Source organism: Camarhynchus parvulus, chromosome Z, assembly GCF_901933205.1.
Source record: "Camarhynchus parvulus chromosome Z, STF_HiC, whole genome shotgun sequence".
Lineage (NCBI taxonomy): Eukaryota > Metazoa > Chordata > Aves > Passeriformes > Thraupidae > Camarhynchus > Camarhynchus parvulus.
In genome coordinates, this window is record NC_044601.1 from 44332081 (window position 1) to 44355125 (window position 23045).

General features: G+C 38.9%; 1 protein-coding gene across 1 annotated transcript in view; it reads right to left on the reverse strand.

Annotated features, from left to right (window-relative positions):
* Nucleotides 1–23045, reverse strand: part of DOCK8 (dedicator of cytokinesis 8) — an 85865-nt gene that overhangs the window by 62555 nt on the left and 265 nt on the right. Inside the window, exons 2-3 of the mRNA XM_030968363.1 lie at nucleotides 5775–5877; nucleotides 1399–1574 (exon numbers count right to left, since the gene is read on the reverse strand). Coding sequence (XP_030824223.1) covers nucleotides 1399–1574; nucleotides 5775–5877 — 279 coding nt within the window. The remainder of the gene's footprint in view (nucleotides 1–1398; nucleotides 1575–5774; nucleotides 5878–23045) is intronic.

Sequence of the window (23045 nt, forward strand, 5' to 3'; positions counted from 1 at the left end):
CAAAGGTTACTTCAAGCAAAAAATCCCTTTCATTGTCTCCCATATCCATTCTCTCTCAAATCCACAGAAAAAACAAGAATGCCTTGTAAAGATTAGGATTTTCTATAAATAACTTCAATTATTTGTGCAAATATTAGAAGCTGTGTAATTCAAAGAGTTCTCAGGTAACTTAGCATGGCATCTCATCTCTACATCTGTCTTTGTTGTCATTCTTGAGAGAAGCATTGGGCCAAGAACAAACTTGCAGACTGAAACCTTGCTTAGAGAGAGGATTCTCAACTAGTCTACAGCTGGCTAAAATCACACAAACTGTGCTTCCCGCTTAGCCTCATTGTATTTGGTGTGTCGGGCATTGCAGGAACAGAAGGGGATGCAGGTCTACCCTGTGAGCCAAGACAATGTAAACGAAGCCTATTTGTCCCTCAGCGTGGCAGTTCAGCACAATACTGAATATAGCCTGTGCTGTTCATTTCCTGGATACACTGTAAGGAGCCAGCCCCCATCCCAAACACACTGTATAGTTAGCCATCTCTGCTGACGTAGCAGTTTGGGGCTAAATGGCGCTGCTTCAGCTAAATGCTTCTTCATATTATCTCACCGTTACTCCTCGCAAAACTCAGCAGGTCTTTGGAGTTCTACCTAAAGGTACCATTTACAGTGAAACAGTCCCTGAAGCGTATTTTGTATACATTGCATAGCCTTTTTAATAACACATTAGAAAACTCCCTGATGAATTTTCTCATTCTGAAAAATACTATTGTTCATAGCATGCCTGTTTTTCAAACCAGCTTAAATATTTGTAGGACCATTGAGCACCAGTGTCACCACAAGCTACCTATATAGGCTGTTTAGAACAGGGTAATTTTTTCATCAATATCAGCCTAAAACCACATGTGACTTCTACACTAGAAATTAACACTTCCCTTCCCAAACCCTGTGAAGTATGAACCATTTCCTCCCATTTAAGCAAGACAGGTACTGAGAAAGAGATTCTTCGTGATCTGATCAATGCCATGTAACACACAGCTGGCAAAAAACCAAAAAACTCAATAATGTGCTTGTTACATGATCAGAATAAACTTTTATCTCTGGCATCACAGCTGCAAAAATTATGTTTCATACCATCCTCCTGTCCTTCTTTACTCCTCTTCCTGTCGATGCTTACCTCACTTGTGCCGCTATCAAGGAAGTTGTGTAAATACTTGCACAATTTTAAGTGTGCAAACAAGCCTAACAGAGCCAGTTGCAAAGTTCAAACATTTGAAGTTCAGGAACTGTGTACTGGCTGGATGGGTGGCAGAGTGATGTTGGATCAACATCTTCAAAACTATTTTTAACTATTCAAAACTAACTTTAATTATTTTTGCAGCATTTTGGAGGGAGAGAAACTTTCCTTACCCATCTTCTGGCACAGAGGGTTGCAAAGTCCGGCACTCTTTGGGTGTAAAGACAACATCCAAATCATCTTCAGGAAAGTCCCCAAGTTCTTGCGCTAGATCTAAGTCCAAGTTGTTCAGCTGCGTCATCAGGAAGCCTTCAAAATCTACTGGGTCTACTGCATCATAAAAGGAAGGCTAATGAGAAATAAAGAAGCATTTATTTTAGCAACAGAAGGTTCTTCTTGATAGTGTAATTTAGGCTTATTTATTTAACTATTGTAATTCCCATTCTTTATTACACATCAGAAACAAACATCTAAACTTCTAATCTAGAAACAAGGATATAAGGGAGATGACCAAAATGGCAGTGACAGGCAATGCCAATGGGCAGGAGACAGCAGACAAAACACACTAGGAATAACAAGGCCAAGTCTTGGAAGTTACTCCAAGTTATGGAGCTAAGGATTGCAGTTAGTGCTGTAGTTGCTGCCATCATGAAGATGCACTCATTTGAGGCACTGTACCTAAAAAACATTAAAAGAAATGCCCTGTGCTTTCAACTGCAAACAAAATAGAGGACAATATATACTCAAAATCAGAAAAAATTACTATTTTTAACCTCTGAATATTACTGGATTCTGTATTATTGGAGTTCTTAATTTATTGTATTTTTATAGTGTTTGTACAGTGCTTTTGCAAAAGATTACATGGAACTACTAAAGTTATTACTGCAAACCATAGATATTCCCCATTTCTACAGTGCACTGCATTGCACCTTGATAGATATCAGTTGTATCTCATTACATTTAATTAGCCATTCTTAAACAGAACAAAGTTAAACAACTACAAGCTGTAGGACTCATGCATGCTTTTATCTGTTTAGTGTCAAAAACAGAGGCAGAAACTCTTGTTTGATTTGGCACCTAAAGATGTTCTACATACAAATAAATGTGACTCCATGTATTAAAAGTGTATGTATAGACAAAACTGAAAATTATTTTACTTGCTATGTAGCAAATAAAAATACTCTGTACGTCTTTAGGAAATACAATATTTGTCCAGTTGAGTACAGAGACTAGAATCTTTTATCACTGATTTTCTTGACAAGTAAAAAAGTAGATCTAAAAACTACAGCTTTAGAAAAATCTATAGTTTATTTTCTGTGTGTTCCAGAAAGGCTGATGACATCTCATCACTGTAAAAGTGAAGAAAATTAGTTGCAGCATTAGAATAATAGCACTGGAATAACTTATTTACTGTGAGGAAGAATTCTAGAAAAACCAGCTAATAAATCCTCCTTTCTGTAAACAGCGAGGATTGCATTGCACTGATTAGCCCAGATATCTTTCACAAGGCTGTCTTTTGAATCTGCCAGCAAAAAATACATCTGTGGTGCTGTTGATGCATTGTGGGGAAAAGAAGGCTTCCAGTGTCCCTGGCATCAACACGTCTTTATATTCCATGTTATTCTGCCTATTTTCTCATCCAATGTGTTCTTAAGCTATCCTCCTTATACTCCAGTGTAAAAACATGTGTGTGAAAATCAGCAAGTCTTCCCTCATTAATGCTGAGGCCTGCTCATGCAAGGCTTTCATGGAAGTCGACTGGAATTTTACCAGAGCATGAAGTGACTCCAGTGACACCATCGTTATATCTACAACATCAGGAATTTTAGCTCAATGCGACAATGAGAAATTTCTCAATTTATGAAACACACATAGAGACTCAAAAATGGCAAAGCTCCAGTAACTTTGAATGAAAATGGCTCTGAACTTAATATGCTGCATCAGCCGCAGTAGAAAAGAAGATGTGTTAAAAACAATAATTAGTAAATGCAAGCTTTGGAACCATTTTAGCGTTCTGGACATATAGTTGAAGAAGCTTTTCAGATTAAAAGAATCCAGAAATATCTTGCAGAAAGTTAAGCATATTTGGAAGAAATGTGCTGGAAATATCTAGGAGAAGGAAACCAATCTAAACTTCTGAAAAAAACTTCATATGTGGTAAATACTCCTGCAAATATTTTAGTAGAGACCTTTGAATCCAACCAAGTACCACCCCCTACCTCAGGTTCTCCTTTTAAAGGGAAACTATATTGGTTTCTGCATAAACAGTCTCTGAGCTCTCTCCTCTGCCTGTACATTTAAGGCATCGACTGAATTACCAAAAATTTCTCTAGGAAAAGTCTTTTCCTGTCTTTGCTCTTCTTAGCCAAAAGAAAACTTAACATTACCAGCAAGTCCATCAAATTATAAGGCAGTCAGCGGAAAAAAAAATACACTGCTGGCTTTTAGTTTAAGCACTATCTCTGGTTTGCACCCAGTGTAGTGCTGAAAATGCCACATCAATGGTTATGGGTAAATAGTAAACCTTATTTGCTTTTTTTTTAAAATTAATTACCGGCATAATATGTTTGAAGCTCATTTACTGTACTGTCAGTGGGTAAAGCATAGCATGTTAATATATAGATATATAAATAGGTCTATATAGAGATTTTTAGGTCTAAATATAAATAAAATATTTAATAAAGAAATAATATGTAATAAATATAAATATATATAACATGTATTTTGATCTAACAGAAAAAGTAATTCACAGAAGATTAAAGTAAAACACAGCTTAAAGTATACAAAGGTGTACTACATCTTTTCAGTTGCTGAAGATACAATGTTTTGCATGCAAAACAGTTTTGCTTAATACAATCTAATATTTAATTAACCATTATACTTCCTTTCAGAAGTCACACTTTTCCATTCTGTCGAGTGAAATCCATTGCATTTCATAGTGTCCTCTTTTTCTAGTTCAAGTGTTAACAGTAACCTTTAATTATTAGAAATATGCACTTTTGACTATTGTAAATTAGACACAAATGTAAAAAAAAGTAGTGTAAAAAGTAAATGCAGATGGAGGGAAATGATCTCCTTAACAACTGCTGCAGCTTTTCAAAGAAAACACAGAAAATGACTGAAATAAGAAGCCAGCACCCCTTTCCGCATATCATAAAAAGGTGCAAAACAATTTTTGACAGAAAATGCCAGAAACCATTACTGCAAACATACCTTTTTAAAGGATGATGAATAAGAGGCATGTAGATTGTGACAGCACACACAAAATGGCAGCTACGGTGTAATACTTGGTAACTGAAATGCTACCAATTTTTTTGGTAGCAGAAGCGGCTGTCTGCGTGCAGAAGAAGGGACCTGGCCTCGTAAGGCTGAGTAACCACACGGAACAAGTTAAAGATCACAGTGCCTTAGATTAAGGAAGTAAATAGTGGCGGGGGGCCCTGACACAGGAAGCAACCACTTGCATCTAGATTTTCACAGTCACTGGTGCACAAAGACTTACTGCTTCTACTTATCAGACCTCACAAAAGTAATCAGAAATTAAAAGGAGAGGGACCAAAATCATAATCAGTTTCTTTTATGGCATAGCATGTTTGCAGAATATTCATCCTCCTGAAAGGCAATAAAAAGATCTGGCATTTTTTCCCTTTGTCATAAGGGCACTGTCATATGATCTGACTTCTTTAGAGGGTGATTACATGTGGAAGACTGAAGATGATTTCGACACACATAACAGTTGACTCAATTATGTCTATGTCAATTGGGACATGCTTCAGCATTTCTCACTTGACATGCACATTCTACAGCACTGAAAAACAGTCAGCACATTGCCCCTGCTGCTGGCTCTGGAAACTGTATTAAGCTTTTTGAGCCTATACCTTTCTGGGTATTTTTTCTCTTTATTAATTGATCTGTCGTGGTTTTGGCATGGATACAGTTGATTTTTCTTCATAGTAAGTCTTATGGGGCTATGTTTTGGATTTGTGCTGGAAACAATGTTGATAATAAAATTTGTTTTCATTATTGGTAAGCAGTGCTTACAAGGAACCAAGGCCTTTTCTGCTCCTCATACCACCCCACCATACCATACCATACCATACCACGTCTCTCAGCAAAGAGACAGGATGCACAAGAAGCTGGGAGAGGACACAGCCAGAACAGGTGACCACATCTGACCACAGGAAATTTCAGACCACATGAAATCATGCTCAGTATATAAAACTGGGGGAAGAAGGACTACCACTGAACGCATTTACTTGAAGAAGTTGTTGAATGTTTCCATCAGGGAAAGAATGTAATATACTCCAACACTTACTAATTAACTTTGATCCATAGTAATATGTAGAGGGACTGTCTATTTCAGGCTCCAAGGAACATTCTCATGTTTCTCAAAGGCATAATTTCCTCAGCTCACCAGAGAGTATTTTTAACAGTTTCAGGTAGAAGCCAGTGAAATGCAAGACAACTTAGAAGATCATTTAATGTACCCTAAAACAATTAAGCAATGTACATGCCAAACCTGTGTAAATAGAATAAACAGAGAACTTACCAGATGAAATGTAGAAAAGCCTGGGGTACTTAAACTTCGTTGACAGGACTGTGCAAATCCTGGTTGAACAGTAAATTGCCTTCTTATTTCTGCAGACGAGTGCCTTTAATTAATCAGAGATGAATCCTTATAATTACAATTATCCCTTTACAAAATTCCAAATACCAGCATTTAACCGATTTAGTCTCCAGTCTTGGTATTTAGAAATATATTTTTATAATGATCTAGACTCCCCTTGGTTTGTAGTTGACGCAAATCTCATAAAACATTTGCAGTCCTATATAACTAAGATTCTGTCACTCTTCCAACAGATTTTTATCATTATTTTGCAACCCTTACAACTGGGAAATGCTATGCAAGAAAGAATAACCTTGGCTTGAAGTAAAGTGTGACTGCAACCTTCATAGCAATACTTGCAGATTCACTTCTGCAAAGCAAAAATACATTAATAAAGTAGAGAAAGAAAAATGAACATTACATAAGCAAATATTTTAATTGATCAAGGGATACTTACACTACTAATGCAATCTGTTGTAAAAAGCCCAAGGCAACCAAAGAAGGAATTAAAAAATCTGCCTACTGTATCAGCTAAACATTTAAGGAAAAAACTGATTGCTATGGAAGTAGAGAGACCCCAGAACTGAATTCTTCAGAAATCCCAGGGTGATAATGCACATAGTCTGAAAATATGGCAGAGTAGCCTGGTGATTTTTCATGGAAAATAATCAATTAATAGTTAATTGATTATTAATATTAATTATTAATAGTTAATATGATTTAGAATAATCAGTTTAAGAATAATCAGCCATGAAAAAGTTCTGAGGTTTCCTTTCAGTTGAAGCAAGGGAACTATGAAATCAGACTTAACTTTAAAATGTACATCACCTTAGACATGCCTGTTTATTAATAGTCTGATGATGAAGTGTATGGTGGGCAACTAGAAAATACAGACTACAGTAAATTCTGGTCCAAAAAGTTTCACAATTATTGGTATGTTATTGGCAATTATTAGGAAATGATGAACAGACAATATGGATATATCTAAGGGCAGTCACATAAAACCAATCTTATGCTCTTCTGTGATGGTTTAACTGGCTCTTGATACTGTCCGTCATAACATTACTATAAGCAGAGAGAGCAGCTGGATGGAATCATCACAGCTGTTTCCAAAAGAGCTCACAGCTGGTTAATAACGCATTCAAGGCATAGTCATCATTGGTTCAAAAGACAATTTTACTATGAGAAGTAATTTATTTTTTCCTCAATCTAATTCCAGTCCATACTTTATTTTACAACATGGATGATGATATAGGGTAACATAGGACTAAAATCTGGGGATTGCATCAACCCAGGAGTAATATAAATATTTTAGAAACAGTCTGAAATCAGCACACACACAGCTAGAGTCAAGAAAAAGGAATGCAAACTTCTAAATTTAGGAAGAAAAAAAAACAACTGCAGAAATACAAAAAGTGAAATTACCTGTAAAAAAAAAAATAGCCACATCACAGAAGAGACACTGAGAGAGAATACTGGGACACTTACCAATAAAACTAACACAGTGAGGAGAAACAGATCCTATTTCTTTTAATAGAAGTCAATGAGACATATTTGGGCTGATGAACACACTTATAACAACACAGAGTAAGATGCAATCAATTTTAAAAAGCTTCAAATGCGAGCAGTCAGATGGCTAAAAATTTTGGCAAGGATGACCCAGGAGGAAAGACTGAAAAAACTGGTTGTGTCACAAAAAGGGAGATTGACAGGAGACAGCAGTTGTCCTTGACTATGTAGAAGATAGCAGTAAGTAAAGAAAATGGTGAACAGTTCATGTCCCGAGAGGGAAGAAGAAAAAGTAATGTGCTTAAATTGAAACAAGAAAGCTCTAGCAAAGTATTTGGAAGAAAATTCCCACTGCAACAGCAGCAGGACACTAAAAGTGGCCTGAGAAGCTGGCTGGTGTTGTGGCCAAGCCACTCTCCATTATATTTGAAAAGTCCTGGTGATCAGGTAAAATCCTGGTTGACTGAAAAAAGGAAAACATTGCTCTCATTTTTAAAAAGTGGAGAAAGAAGGAACACAGAGGCAACTACAGACTGTTGAGCATCACCTCTGTGGCTGGGAAATCATGGGGCACATCCTCATCCTCAGTGTTAAGGCACATGAAAGACAAGGAGGTGATCCAAGGCAGCCACCACAGCTTTACTAAGGACAAATCGTGCCTGACCAGCCTGGTGGCCCTGTATGATGGAGTGTCTGCAAAGATCAACAACAAGACTTACTGATGTCATGTACCTAGGGTTCTGTGACATTATCCTATGTGACAGCTTATCTCCAAATTGGAGAGGCATGGCTGTGATGGATGTGCTATGAATGGATGTACTATGATGGATGTACTATGTACTATTCAGTGAAAAAGGAATTTGATGGATGGACACAGCCAGTGAGTTGCTTTCAATAGCTCTTGTGAACCCTCCAGGTGGAGGCTGGTGAGGCATGGTGTTCCTCAGGGCTCTATCTGGGGACTGGTGGTCTTCCGTGTCTTCACCAGTGACATCAACAGTGACATTGAGTGCACCCTTATCAGGTTTGCAGATGACACAAAGCTGAGCAGTACAGGTAACACAACAGAAGGAAGGGATGCCATCCTGAGGGACCTGGACAAACTTAAGCAGTGGGCCCATGGGGAACTTCATGTGGTTCAACAAGTCCAAGTGCGAAGTGCTGCCCTGGGCCTGGGCAGTCCCAGATATGGGTACAGACTGGGAGAAGAACTCACTGAGAGCCCTGTGGAGAAAGGCCTGGGGATTCTCCTGGATGAAAAGCTGGATGTGAACCAGCAGTGTGTGCTCACAGCATAAAAAGTCAACTGCATCCTGGCCTGCATCCAAACAACTGTGGCCATTAGTATGAGGGAGGGGGATTTGGCCTCTCTACTCTGCTCTTCTGCAACCTGCCTGGGGCACTGAGTCCAGGTCTGGGGTCCTCAGTGTTGTACTGCACTAAATAGCTATTTAGTTGTTGTTTTGCACTGGGTGGTTGGAGATTTGCAGTGAGTAGCCTTTATATTGCATGGAATGGTTTATGTTTTATTACATGGTTTTTCCCTCACACACCCCTCTCCCCAGTACCCCCTGGTGATGGTCTCTCCCCGGGTTTACCCTTCCCCTCACCCCTCTTCACTTGTATCCCATTGGCTGTAGTCCCTCTCCTCCAGCCCCCTTTCCCAGTTCTTAAAACCCCCTAGAGGCAGCTGGCCCAGCCTCTTTTCCATGTGGGTTCTTTCCCACCTGGGTCTCTCTTTTCTACCTGGAAATAAATGTTGGACATTTGTCCCCATGTGGAGGAGAGTGCTTCTTGTCTTTTGCCTTTTGTCCATGTAAGATGGTGTGGGCTGGGGTCCATAGCTAGCTGGATTGGACTGGAACAGCCCATCCAGACATGGGTTCTTACACCTCAGGACACGATAAACATGGACCTGTTGTAGCAGGTCCAAAGGAGAGTCACGAGGACCAGAGGACTGCAGGAGATCTCCTGCAAAGGCTGGGAGACCTGGGGTTGTTCAGCCTGGAGAAGTCTCTAGGGAGACCTCATCACAGCTTTTTACTACCTACATGGAACATGTCAAAAAGAGGGAGTGTGACTTTTTCTACAGACAAATAATGATACAACAAAGGGGCAATGGTTGTAAACTTATAGAAGAGAGATTTAGATTAGATCTTGGGAAGAAATTCTTTACACAGAGGATGGTGAGGTACTGGAACAGGTTGCCCAGAAAAGTTGTGGATGCCCTGACCTTGGAAGTGTTAAAGGACATGTTGGATGGGGCTTTGAGCAACTGTACCTATTGAAAGATGTCCCTGTCCATGAAGGGGACAGTTGGATGTAGATGACCTTTAAGGTACTTTCTGGCCCAAACCATTCTGTGATTCTAAGCAGCCATCTCATGATTACCTAGTGTGATGTCCCTCAACTACTTGGAAAACAGCATCTGGGCAACTGCAACCCTTTCAAAGACCAGTGGGACTCAGCAGTGTTAATAGCTGTACTGATCACTTACATTGATAGCTTTCCTTTTCACTAGCTAAAAAAAAAGTGTAGATTTGGTGAAGATTTTCCCTTTTCCACAAAGATAGTGTAAAAACAAAGATGGCAGATGACAGCATACTATGGATTTTAGGTCCTTGGCTGAACCACAGCATCAGAGCAAAATAATATAAATTGGAACTAATTTTTCCACTCTGTGATGTCTTGGGCCCTGAATGATGATGACATACAATCATACAATCTGGTGCAATTCTTGGAAAAGCTGGAACTCACCAGACTTCCTGATCCAGCCAGACAGGACTGGAGGGTAGCCAAATAAAAACAACCAACCAAAGCAAAACCCAAACCCCAAACTGGTGCTTCTCAATCTCAATTTCAGCAGTGTCTGTCCCACAGGTAGATATAAACCTCCAGCAATTGCTAGCAAACAGCTGAGACATAGTCTGTATTTCACAAATACTCTCCAATGCAAAGCATTCAGTTTGCATAATATATTAACAGTGTAACCAAAGTAACAGACTACACCTGGAGGTTCTTAAAAGTAATCCTGGAGGTCAGATTCTGGAATGTTTCTCAGGACAGAGCTCCTTGAAGGAGCTCTGGAGATTTGGGTTATTAGTTGGGCCCAGATGAGGGCCCAGGAAAGAAAGGAAAGGAAGATAAACCAGGCATTTATTTTCTTCCTCTAACATATTGTGAGATCTATGGCTGAACATTGCTGGTTCTATAATTAAAATTATATTAATGCCTATGATGCATAAAGCAGGTTTTGCAGTTTCACTGTAAATTCTGCTCAATGACATATGTCTTTGAAATGTGTAATTTAAAAGCAGGCACAATGGGTATTTTTTTAGTATGTATATAATATGAAAATTTAAACAGGGAAAAACAAATTAAAAATAAAAGCAAAAGAGAACAGCTTTAAAGATCACCTATTAACTGAAAATCAGAAATTTCCTAAGAAAAGACCTAATTTTAAAAGTATGCTTCACATGCCTACTGGATGAAGTTCTCCAAAGTAACTTACTATTAGAGAGGAGAGAGAAAGGGTAACCCTTAACAATCTTACAATCCCTTCCAGCAGATCGAAGTTGTCTTCTGTAAGAGCTGCATATGCAATTAGACAGCAAGGAAATATGAAAATAAATAAATAAATAGAAAGTACAAGAACTATCCCCAAAGACAGATACATTCATACTTAAATGTACACAGATAGCAGAATCATTTAAAAAAAAACTCAACAGGTTAAATATTCAGTCTTGGTTACCCTGAAGAGTAATCCCTTTCATCTGACACTGACAAAGAAAATTCATAGCTAGCTTTTGTTCTTTTCTGAGCCTAAGATGAAACTTCTCTAGTTACAACTGAAAACAAGCAACTAAAAAGCTCTAGAAGAGAAAAATGTAACAATTACCTACCACTCTCTTTCACTCCCACACGCAGACACACAAAGTTTTGGGCAATGATCCAGATCTTTAACTAGCAAATATGGGAATCTCACTTAGATCTCCTGTTCTTACTGCCAGTGGCACTGCCTGTTTTTCTTCTAAGTTTCTAATTAGTCCTTAAGGCATCTGAGCTCCACTTTTTTAGTCACTGTTTACAGCAGTGGTCGATCTGAACTGCTGTTCCTTCCTTGTTGGCTCTACACCAAGGTAGCCTCTACACCCTCTGGCACACGCCCACTTTGGGGTCTACCACATTAAGACTCTATATCAGCTAAAGCAATAAAGATCCTATTCAAGATGGTTGAAACTTAACAACAATCTTCTTACAAGTGATGGTGTGGGAAGAAAGAAAAAAATCTAGACGAGGAAACTGTTAATTTTGTTATGTCAGCTTGTTACAAAGTAAAATGGGCAAGAGCTCAATTTTTATTTCTTTCCCAGGTCATGTACGATATTTATTCAGTGAAGATTTTTCTCTGCCTTTCAGTTTTGCTGCTTCTCCCTCAGGAAGAGACATGAGCACTGATTAAAATAATTTTCTAATCCTGGCCATGTAAAGAAACCAAAAACCTATTATTTGGTCCTGATGAACACTGTTTTTATGCAGTTTTTAATTGCTGCATGGATAATAGGAATAGCTATGAAATAACTTTTGAGAAGACAACGTGTATACATTGTTGACTGGCTGGGTCTTGCAATGGAAGTGGTTTTAGGTGTGGGGTTTTACGTGATAGTTTAGTGGTACCTCCTGGAAAGCAGAAAGTATAAATCAATGTCACCTGCCATCCTATTGTAGACTTAGACTGGTCGTGGTAGCTTATATATGCAATAGAGAATTTGTAATTCTCTATTAATCAGTATGTCATTTGATGCTAATTAATGATGCTAACAGAAGATAAATACATGTGTAAACACCAGAATTCTTTTGTCCCCATAGCCTTAATATCCACCAGCACACAGCAATATGTACACAAAGTTTTCATTCTGAATGCATTATCCTCAGTTTGTCTAAGGACAATTTTCTGTGTTTGGCTCAGAAGCCTCTCTGCTTGAAAGGCACTAAAGCTCACATTGGTACCTTATTATTTACTGTTAACTGAGATGTCTGAAGAAATTGTTTTTAACAAATGTGCCCCTACAGCCTCCAAGAGACACACAGGTCTATATTACATTGCAAAACTGTAGCTAGGGCATAGCTTTATTTCTTTTTCTTTTTTCTTTTTACTTTTTTTTTTTGCTAAACTGTTTAGAAGTCTTCCAAAAGCTTACATTCTTTACAATAAGAATGATAATGTATGAGCCATCCTCTCTTTATCCTGTGATTTAAAAGTAATATAATGTTAGTTTACTCTTCTAGATTTTTGTTTTGTCAGCACTGTTCCACCAATTCACACCAAAGTGATTATTTCATAAGTGCAAGACCTATACTGCAGCTAATGTGTATTATCTGAGTATCCAAAAGGCTTCACTAAGAAAATGCTACCACAATACTGATAATTTTGTAAATCCTGTACCAAGATTGTGCTTTATTTTCACCTTTTTACTAAAAAACAATTATTGATACTAAGTGAAAAAAGTCAGACATTAACAACAATAACAAATAATATTAAAATAAAAACTATGTACATCTTATTCAAGGGAAAATTTTCTTTTTGCTCCTATAGGGTGGTTTTTATTTTATCAAGGTCAAAGTTTATATTTTTATCAACCAGCAGAAAATGTTGCTATCAACTTCAAATAAATTCATAATATATTCATAAAAGGGTCTTTCATACTGAGTATAGGAAAGGCCGGAGGAGGAAATAATGCAAATTGGACAGAACTGGAAAATAATTTGTATGAATATTTTGGCCCCTCATTTCCAAAGAACAGAGATTTGTGGAGCTTTAGTGTGACTTTTCCAGTGTGATATGGAAAAAACATGAGGGGTTTTTTCCCAGTCACTTCTTAGAGCAACTTTTTTTTCTTTAGAGCTAAGTTGAACTAGAAAAAGTAGGATCATTTACTAAAATGCCTAAAAAAAAAATTGGCCAACTTACAAGCACATAAAGAGGTACTGCTATTTCTAAAACAGGGAATTTTTATTCGACTTCAGCAGGAGCCAAAGCAGTATCTAAGATATGTTTGAAAGCTGGATCTTTTGCTCACACTCTTAAAAATAAGAGTGTTCACAGAATTTGGCATATATTAAAAGGCATTGTTAAAATTAATATATTTTTGTATCTGCTGGTTGTCTTTACATGTACAAATTTCATTATAACACACTCTTACAAATATGTGGATTATGCAAGACATTTTATATAATAAATTACAAACCAAAATATCTGAAAAATTTCAAGCTGGAGAAATGTTACATTTTATTCAATGTTCTAAACATGACATCTTGCTACTATTATCTTTGTAGGGTTCAGACCATGTAACAACTGAAATAATACATGCTTTTAGCTAATTCAGTTTGCTTGACTTTAGGGAAAAATAATAATAGTGAGTCCAGGTGTGCTGACTCCCTTCTAAAAAATCTCCATTATTACCAAGGCTCAGAAAACTGTGATTTATCATGTGCAAGTGTAATTCTACAAAACTTATGAGGAAAGGTATTAGGGACTTTTTGTGTGAACTTGGCCCAAGAGCTGGTTAGACCTGGGCCTATTTTTCTGTAACTGCATTTACAATGGCAAACTTTTAGTGTAATTGTGTTATCAGATGAGCACATTCACAGACTACCCTTTTTCCTACTGCTACAGACAATGGTAAAGTCTGGTATGGGTTCCTCAAATCAAATTTAAAAAACAGTCAAGTCAGAACAGGATAAAAGGACAACCATATAGAGTTGTGCTCATTAACTGTAATTTTTAATGACCATAAAACCTGAAAATGGTAGAAGGTATAAAATATTTCTTTCTTGCTGGTTTTCACTTCAAGTTTGAAAATGACAATTGTTTGGAACAATGAATAAGAAATATTCATACACAGCACTTGGTGGACATAAAAATGTTTCTTATTTGCATCTACATTTTCCTTTGGTAAGCTTAGGAATTCTTTGACTATATATATATAAAAAAAAGAACCTCATCATAAATTCTGGGCTGGGCTTCACCTTGCATGTATATTTCTGAAGTCTTGAGGGACATAAGATCTTAAAAAATTATGTTAAAATGCTTTCCTGAACTTTTCTGCTCCGAGCGTAAAGTCTCTTTCAAGCCCAGCAGTCATCTCCGAGAGAAAAAGCAAAAATCCCATTACTCTAATTATGTAACAGGGATTATTACACCTGAGTTCAGTGATTGCAGAGATATATAAGTGCTGTATAATACTATGCTTAAGCAACCATAACAGAAAATTGATGGCTATATTTTAAACTCTATTTGAGTATCAAATCTGCAGTTACAGACTTTCCTAGCTGTCAATAACATCTGTCTCAACTGTAACAACAGTATTCTGCTTGCATGATCAACTGTTCTCTAAAGACAGGGTTTCTACAGCTGCCTAACAGCTGATAAAGTGTACACTTGTATTATGGAGCCTATCTTTCCTGCACTTGTAATTTTTCACAGAGATATGCCTGGGTGGGCCTGTGTTTGTCATCAACCTCCTACTTAAGTGGCTACTATCACCTTCATTGTATGGCAGGCAGATGATTCCAGAAAGGGTAATCAATACAAACCAAAAGTAAGTCACTATGAATAACCAAAGGCACCAGTACCCTCTGTAAAGTAGTTATAAGAACATTTCCTTGCTATTTCATCTCTACTTCCTAAAAGTTACATATGTTTTAGGCATGAAACGTTGCAATTTTTATATGCCAGAAGAAAGAGCTTTTAGTCTTTGTGATGGACACTATGCTACCAAATATAGTAAAGACATCGTCCTGAGTAATTTTACCTTTCAAAAAATGAGGAGATGTTTACAGGAATTTTAAACAAAAATATCAATTATTACCCTATGGCAGAATCTAGACCTATGATGTTGCTTTTTTCTTCTTACTTACTTACTCCTGTAACTGATTTACAATCCACCTTTGCTAGTTTACATCTCTCCCTTTTAGTGGAGGAGTACTTGTAAAAACGTCCCAGAACACGACACACAGGTCAATATACCTAGGTGCTGCCGTGTGTCCCTGAATCCCAGCTAGCTGAAACCAGCACACGGCCGGCAGTCATTCAGGGGCACAGCTCCGCTCTTGGGCCTCTATGGCAAGGAGCTGTGGCTCTGGAAGTCCCCGGCATTATAGCCAGCAGACATCTCCAGGCAGACGAGACATCAGGAAAGGCAACCAAGCTGGTAGGAAAGAAAGATGACTCCGATGCTGGCGAAGTCCAGGATTTACTAGTCCAAAGGGAGGAACAAAATAAACCCCAGCAAAACAGACCAAAGGAGAGCCCCCGGGGGGGGGGGGGGGGGGTTTACATGAGGTTTTAAAGGGATGGGGCGGAGAGGAGGAACCCCACCTGGGGCAAATAAGATTACAGAAACTAATGACTGACATCAAGGTACAACCAATGAAGACAGCGTTGGGGAGGGCCCCGGTCCCTGAACCAATCACCCCAAGCCTCAGAGAGAGATTTCTAGAAGAGAGTGTGTGGCTAGAGGGTGACTGGCAGGGAACCGGGGAGGAGTATAACAAAAGACGCATTTAGAAACCAGGGCAACAGGGGAGGGGTTAGGAGATTGACACTGAGGTGGCGGGAAGGGGGAACCCGGGCAGAACCATTTTACATAACTTGTAGGGGATAACAAAACTGACCAAATGAACACACCACAACACCTAGGGAAGGAGCCATCTGAGGCTTTTAATAACTATTTCGTTGTTCACACGCTGTGAGCACTTGGAACTGATAGAGCAGGGATGAAACCATGGTATCGAGTCCTTTTTATCTTTTCTGCCCCCTCAAAACTGCCTTGATTTCAAACAGCGGGAAGGTGGAAGGTAAAGCATCTATCTGCAGAGGCTGCAGTGGGGACTAGTCTTTATGAGTAGCATATGAAGTTGCAGAGCACTCTGTCTCCCCTCCCCTCTCTTCACCTGCTTTAGAGCCATGTACAATATATTCCTTATGCTGAATAAAAATCCAGAAGACACCAAGACCCTGATGCCGCAAGCGAGGAAAAAACAGCTTGGAGTAAAGAGATGGGGGTTCTTCGTTTGTCTAAAGGAATACTGTCTAAAGATGGTGAAGTATAAGTTGGATGAGCAGACAGTATGTTGGACTGAAACCTTCCTGAATAGTTGGTGATGATCAGTGGCAAGTCTAGCTAGAGGGAATAAACTAGCAGTAAAACTCAGGGGTCAATACTCCATCCAATCCTGATTAACATCTTCATTAATGATATGGATGACGGGACAAAGTGTATCCTCAGCAAGTTTACTGATGGCACAGAAATGGGAGTGCAACAGTGCAGCATGACCTTCCAGATGCAGCACAGCGTCATGCCATTCAGAGGGAACTCAAAGGGCTGGAGAAACAGACTGATGGAAACTGTGAAGTTCAAGAAGTGCAAAGCCCTGCACCTGGATCGTCTTCATCCACCTATATATGCTGGAAGGCACTTAGCTGGAAAACAGCTCTGCAGGAAAGCATCAGAGGTCCTAGAGGACCTCTTGTTCTAGGAGACTGAGACTTCCACAAAGTTCAACATGAGCTAGCAATATGCCCTGGTTGCAAAAAAGCCAAATGTTACGCCGGGTGCGCTGGGCAGAGTATTGCTAGCAGGTTGAAGGAGCTGATCCTTGCCCTCTGCTCGATGCTGGTGAGACATGCCTAAGTTCTCTGCCCAAGTCTGGGCTCCTCAGGACAAGAGAGACATGGATATATGGTAGGGAGACTAGCCAAGGGTGACTAAGCTGACGAAGGGACCACAGTGTCTCTACAATGGGGAAAGACTGAGACAGCTGGGACTGTTTAGAGGAGAGAAGGCTTGGGGGAATCTTATAAATTTATACAAATATCTAAAGGGACAGAGTAAAGAAGACAGAGCCAGGCTTTTGTCAGTGGTTCTCAGTGACAGAACTAGAGGCAATGGGCATGCCCTGAAACTTGGGAGATTCCATGTGAAACATCTTTTTCCCATGAGGGTGACTGAGCCCTGGCACAGGTTGCCCAAAGAAATTGTGGAGTCTGCCTCCTTGGAGGCCTTCAAAATCCAACTGGACGTGATCATAGTCAGCTAGGTCTAAATGGCCCTGCTTGAACAGAAGAGCTGAACAAGATAATCTCAGGTCCTTTCCAACCTCAACTATTGTGTGATTCTGTGAAAGAATTAAGCAGATATTTTGATCAGTTTATAATCGATCCCTGTAAGCTAGAAATGGGAGATAAATGCAGTGGACAATTGAAAGGAAACACATGTTGTAGTCAGCTGAAAAAGTGGAAAAAATTGAATGAAAGATGAAAAAAGTATTTCTGTATACTCCAGTATTTATTTCCTATAGCCAGATTAAAGGATTTGCAAACAGAACCAGTATCCAGGAACAGTGCTAGTCAGCCTTACCTCAGTGCTTGGTAAGGACATGGAACAGATTCTCCTGAAAGCTACACTGTACATAGAATACAGATAGGTGATTAAAGACAGCCAACATGACTTCACCTAGGGCAGATTGTGCTGTACCCATCTAGAGGCCTTCTACAATGGAGTGACTACACCAGTGGACATGGGAAGAGCAACTGGTGTTACCCACCTGAATTTCTGTCTGGTGTCCCACAATTTTCTTACTCCAAATTGGAGAGACATGTATTTAATGGATGGAGTCTTAGCTGGAAAAGGAACTAGCTTGATAGCTTTCTTGCTTGAGCTCCAGTGAATGTGCAATGTCCAGAGAACAGAAATAAGTAATAAGAACTGTTCCTTGAGGGTAAGCGGAGGGAGTAATTCTATTTAATAACTTGCTTAACAACATACATGGTGGGACTGAGTGCACCATCAAGCTGAGTACTTCACTTGATGGAAGGAATCTGTCCAGAGGGAAGGGACCCTGACAGATTTGAGAAGTGAGCTCATGTGAACCTGATGAAGTTCAAAAAGGCCAAGTGCAAGGCATTGAACATGTTTAAGGCAACCACCAAGACTTGTGGTTGAGATTGAGAAATTAATTAATTGAGAACAGTTGTCCAGAGAAGGAACTGAGGTACTGATGAATGAAAAGCTGGACATGACCCAGCAATGTGTGCTTAAGGCCTAGAGAGCCACACATGTCCTGGGCTGCATCCAGAGCAGTGTGGGCAGCAGGGCCAGAGAGGGGATTCTGCACCTCTGCTCTGCTCTGCTGAGACCCCACCTGCAGGGCTGCATCAGCTCTGGGCTCCCAGCACAGGAAGGAAACAGATCCCTTGGACTGAGTTCAGAGGAGAGCTGAAGCAGCTCTCCTGTGAAGATGGAAGCCTGGAGAAGTTGGATTTGTTCAGCCTAGAGAAGAAAAGGCACTGGGAAGACCCAATATCAGCCTTCCAGTACCTAAAGGGGACCTAGGGACCTGCAGGAACTACGGAGAGGGACTTCTTAAAAGCGCCTGTAGTGACAGAACAAGGGACAAAGTGTCCTCTCACTTTAAAGTGAAAGAGGAGAGGTTAGGCTAGATATTAAGAAGAAATTTTTTACTGTGAAGGTGGTGACACATTGGTACAGTTTGTCTGGAGAAGCTGTGGATGCCCCATTGCTGGAAATGTTCTAGGCCAGGTTTGTTGGGGCTCTGAAGAGCCTGATATGGTGCAAGATGTCTCTGCCAATAACAGGGGGTTTGGAATTACATGATCATTGTAGGTCCCTTCCAGTGCAAACCTTTTTAGGGATCTAAGGTGCAAACCTGATTTGTATACCCTGTGCATGTGAACTCCGTGTAATTGTCCCAAGTTTTTAAAAGAATAATCTCATTTATTTTTGTGGAAGTCTTAGAAAAATGCCCATTTACTATAAATTGTTATCTTACATTTCTATACCTAACATATGAAATACATTCATCTTACTTTTTCTCTTTAATCTGTTACATTTAATATTCTGTGTACCAAATACAAAATGACTACCATTTCACACATGTATGCATGTATATACTAGATTTTTATATTTACTACATAAACCTATTGTACATACAAAAGACTGAGGTCCTCTCTGGAGCTTCTATTATATATTTAAGAATTTGAAAAGAAAAAATTATGAAAAGAAATAGCTTAGGGTATACAATGGAGTCTGGTCAATGCTTTTAAATAATTAACATCTTATTATATCCATATAACAAGGGTTTTATTGAAATTTAATCCAAAGATGATAGCCTCAACCCCATTAAGGGGTTGCAGTGAACAGCAATCTACTCTCAGAGTATATAGGAAATGAAGACAATTTTTGCACTGTACTTGACTCTTCCACAACAGCCTTTGTCATTTAGGGTAAATTCTCATGAATGTTCAGACCTGGCACTCTGTACAATATATGATTTAAGCTGACCTTTTCATTTCAGGTAAAAAAAAAATAACTTTCATCATTAATGTAAAATGGAATTCCTGGTACTATTGGAAATTTCATATGAGTATGACTTTTAATGTAAGCTTTTAAAAATTGAAATCTTTAGCTGTTTCCTTTAATATTGATATCAAATGTTTCCTTTAATATTGGTAGTGTGAGTTTGTTATTCTTTAATATAAGTCTAGGCATGTAAACTCATCCTGAAGTACACATCTTAAAACTGGAACAGGAAACGCTAAGTTTGTTGCACAACTGGGCAATTTCAGGGACGAGGAAATGAAATTACAGAAATGAATGTTGAAAATTTCTTATGTAATACTTGTGAAATTCAGACAACAGCTGTCTGTAGAGGCAGTTGACGAGTATGCTTATTGGGTGAGTTTTTAATTGCAAGAGATACAGCTGAAAGTTAAGTGATATGTTAGGGACCTGTATTACTGTTCTTGATAACCTGTTTTGTAATTTGTGTGTTGAAATGTTTTGAATGTAGAGCATTGGTGGCCAGTGCACCAGCTAGGTGCTTGAAGCACAATTTTCTTCACTTGAAGTCAAACTAAACAATCACTACTGCTAAACAAAAATAGTAAAAATAGAATATATCTTCTGTTAATATTGTGTTTATCCTAACACACTGCCATGACAAACTGATTAAAATTCAGTTTTTCTGGTCCGTCAAACCTACACTGCTCAGCTGGTACATATTAGAGCCCACACCTGTAGCAATGGCAAGTTGCTTTCCCCTCAGTGATTTACAAAATTATTTTTTAACTTCCTTGATTCCTGGATATAAATACTGTGGAAAATAGACACACATTGCACAATCCAGACATCTTCTAATTACTATCTTGAATTAAACTCAGCAAGGATGATCTGGCTTTTTGTGTCCCATGCTGATTTCTAGCTGCCTGACTTGAGGGACACTAAAAATTTGTTCCTCCACTTCTACATAGGAAATGAACATCATTATTCATAAAACCTATCCTATTAAAGCAGAAGGAACTACTTACATACATGCATTAAAAACCTATGTGCAAGTCTTTGCAGGATTAAAAAAGGCAGGAAGCAACAGGTTGGGGCAACAGATACCAGATGGGTGGAAGGAAGAATAAAGTGATAGGAAAACATGGTTACGTGGGCAGGTTGCATACAAGAGTTTGAAGGCATTTGAAGGCCTGGTTTTAAATTTTGACCTAGCTTTAAACAAATGTGTTGCTTGTCATGTAATAGCTGTTCCTGTAACATTTGCAACTCCAGTGCTCATGAACTTGCACTAAATTTAAATCATAATGAGACCACAAAGACATTTTTGATCATGTTATTGCTGATTTTTTACAGAACAGAGTTCATAGATTGGTCAGATATCTGCCATGGCTCACCAAACTGACCAGGGTACACCTTATGTTAGCAGCAAGGTGGCTGAAATTTAGGCAGAATAGAGCCTAAAATTCTGCTGGTCCTCAGAAAAACAGTATATAGCCTACATAAATCATTGGCAAGAGAAAGAGTGAACAAAAAAGGGCAGAGTTTTGCATGCAAATTTGTAGTGAATGCAAAGTAATTATAGAGGCAATGTGCTAACTCCTGAAAATGTTGCCTTGTCAGTAATGTTCAACTTTCAATACAAGTTGCATTTTGAAGAAGTCATAAACTCTGAAAAGCAATAAACAAAATTTTACAGCTGTAGATTAGCCTTTTGTGTACAGTCAAGGAACCTAACACACTAACCTATTATTCCTCTGATTTTTAAAATTACTTAAAAAAAATCCAAACTACATTAAAAATACTTCTTGCAAAAAGATCTATCACGCTTCTGTCAGCAGTAAAAACTGCATTGGAGGCATGTAAAAATGTTCTGCTGCTTTTGAAGAAAGGGAAACAAAATATCCTTCTAAAAAACATCTACTATACTGATAAAAGAGAATAAAGTGTAAGTGTAAAAAAGAATATAGATGCTCACAAAATAAAAGGGCACACTCTTAAGTTGAAATCATATTCAGAATATTTTGATAATATATTTCAACATTTAACTTGCTATGAAATACTGACTATTTCACTATTGATTAAAAAAAAAGAAATTTTTTAAAATCTTAACAGTAATTTAATTTCATAACAGTTCTTACTAGGAAAACTTTTGTGAACCTTGTTATGACTGCTACTTTGTAAGACTTTAGTCATAGAGATGAACAGTGACCATCACCAAAGCTAGGGAAAGCTGCCAAAAAACTGACCCTAAAATAGGAAGAAAGAAAATAACTCAAACTCTGTAAACATCAGCTAGTTCTGATTTCTGTTTAAGCAAGTCTCCAAATGACCAGGAACTGTGGCCTGATCCTCTCATGAGCTCCTCATCTGATGGCTGCTAAATATGGTGCCTCACTCTTTTGAATATTCCACCATAAATTTAAAATAAATTCCCAAAGGATACAGAAAGGTACGCTGATGCATATTCTGCCATGAGAACGGCACATCACAGAGGAGCTAATTTTATCCTCCCTGACTGCAAATCCCATGTCTTCCAACAAGTTGCTGAGGAGGCGGAGTTTCTCTGCATACTTTCTCTCTGGCACAGAGACTTATCCGCAGTTTATATTGCCATTATGCTATTTGTTCTTTTATGTGTCAGCAAACTCAGGTACCTGTTACTTACATCAACACCCTGGAAACAGTTTTTGCCTCAGATGACAAGACTTTTGAAAAGGAGGCCTTTTTTTCCTTTAACCTAACAATATGAAAATAATTGTCTTGGTTTCTTACTGCCACCACAGAGCACAGACAAACAAAGAGCCAGGACTTCCCTGGGAAAAGACACCAAAGTCTATCAGACAGCAAGTTTAGTCTCAACAGTACAGTGTTCCAACAGCTGAACTCTTAATTTGTTTGGTTTAGGGAGGGAATGTGGGAGATATATTTTCAGTCATCGGGGGACTTTTTTTTCTCATAGACGAAAGAATGAAAAAAAAATCCCAGGGATGTATGTCATCACAGTATTGATGCCCTACACAAACTCCTCATTTGTCAGTAGTGCTAATTTAAAGGGACCAGGTAATTTTGCCACTTCTTGTGAAGGGGAACCCCCATCCGCAGCGAGCAGCCCCTCCGAAGAACTCGGGACTTCTTCGGACAGAACAGATGGGGAACGAACTCCTGGGGTGAGACTGGACGTCACCTTACTGCCAGAGGATACGGACGCACAGTCGGCTTTGTCTGAGCACCCTTCATCAGAGCAACCTTACAGCAGAAGTGCAGCCCGGGTCGGCGCTCCCGCAGGAGCAGCAGCGGGCGGAGCGGTGCCCGTCCAAGGCTGGCTAGCCCGGCTATCGGG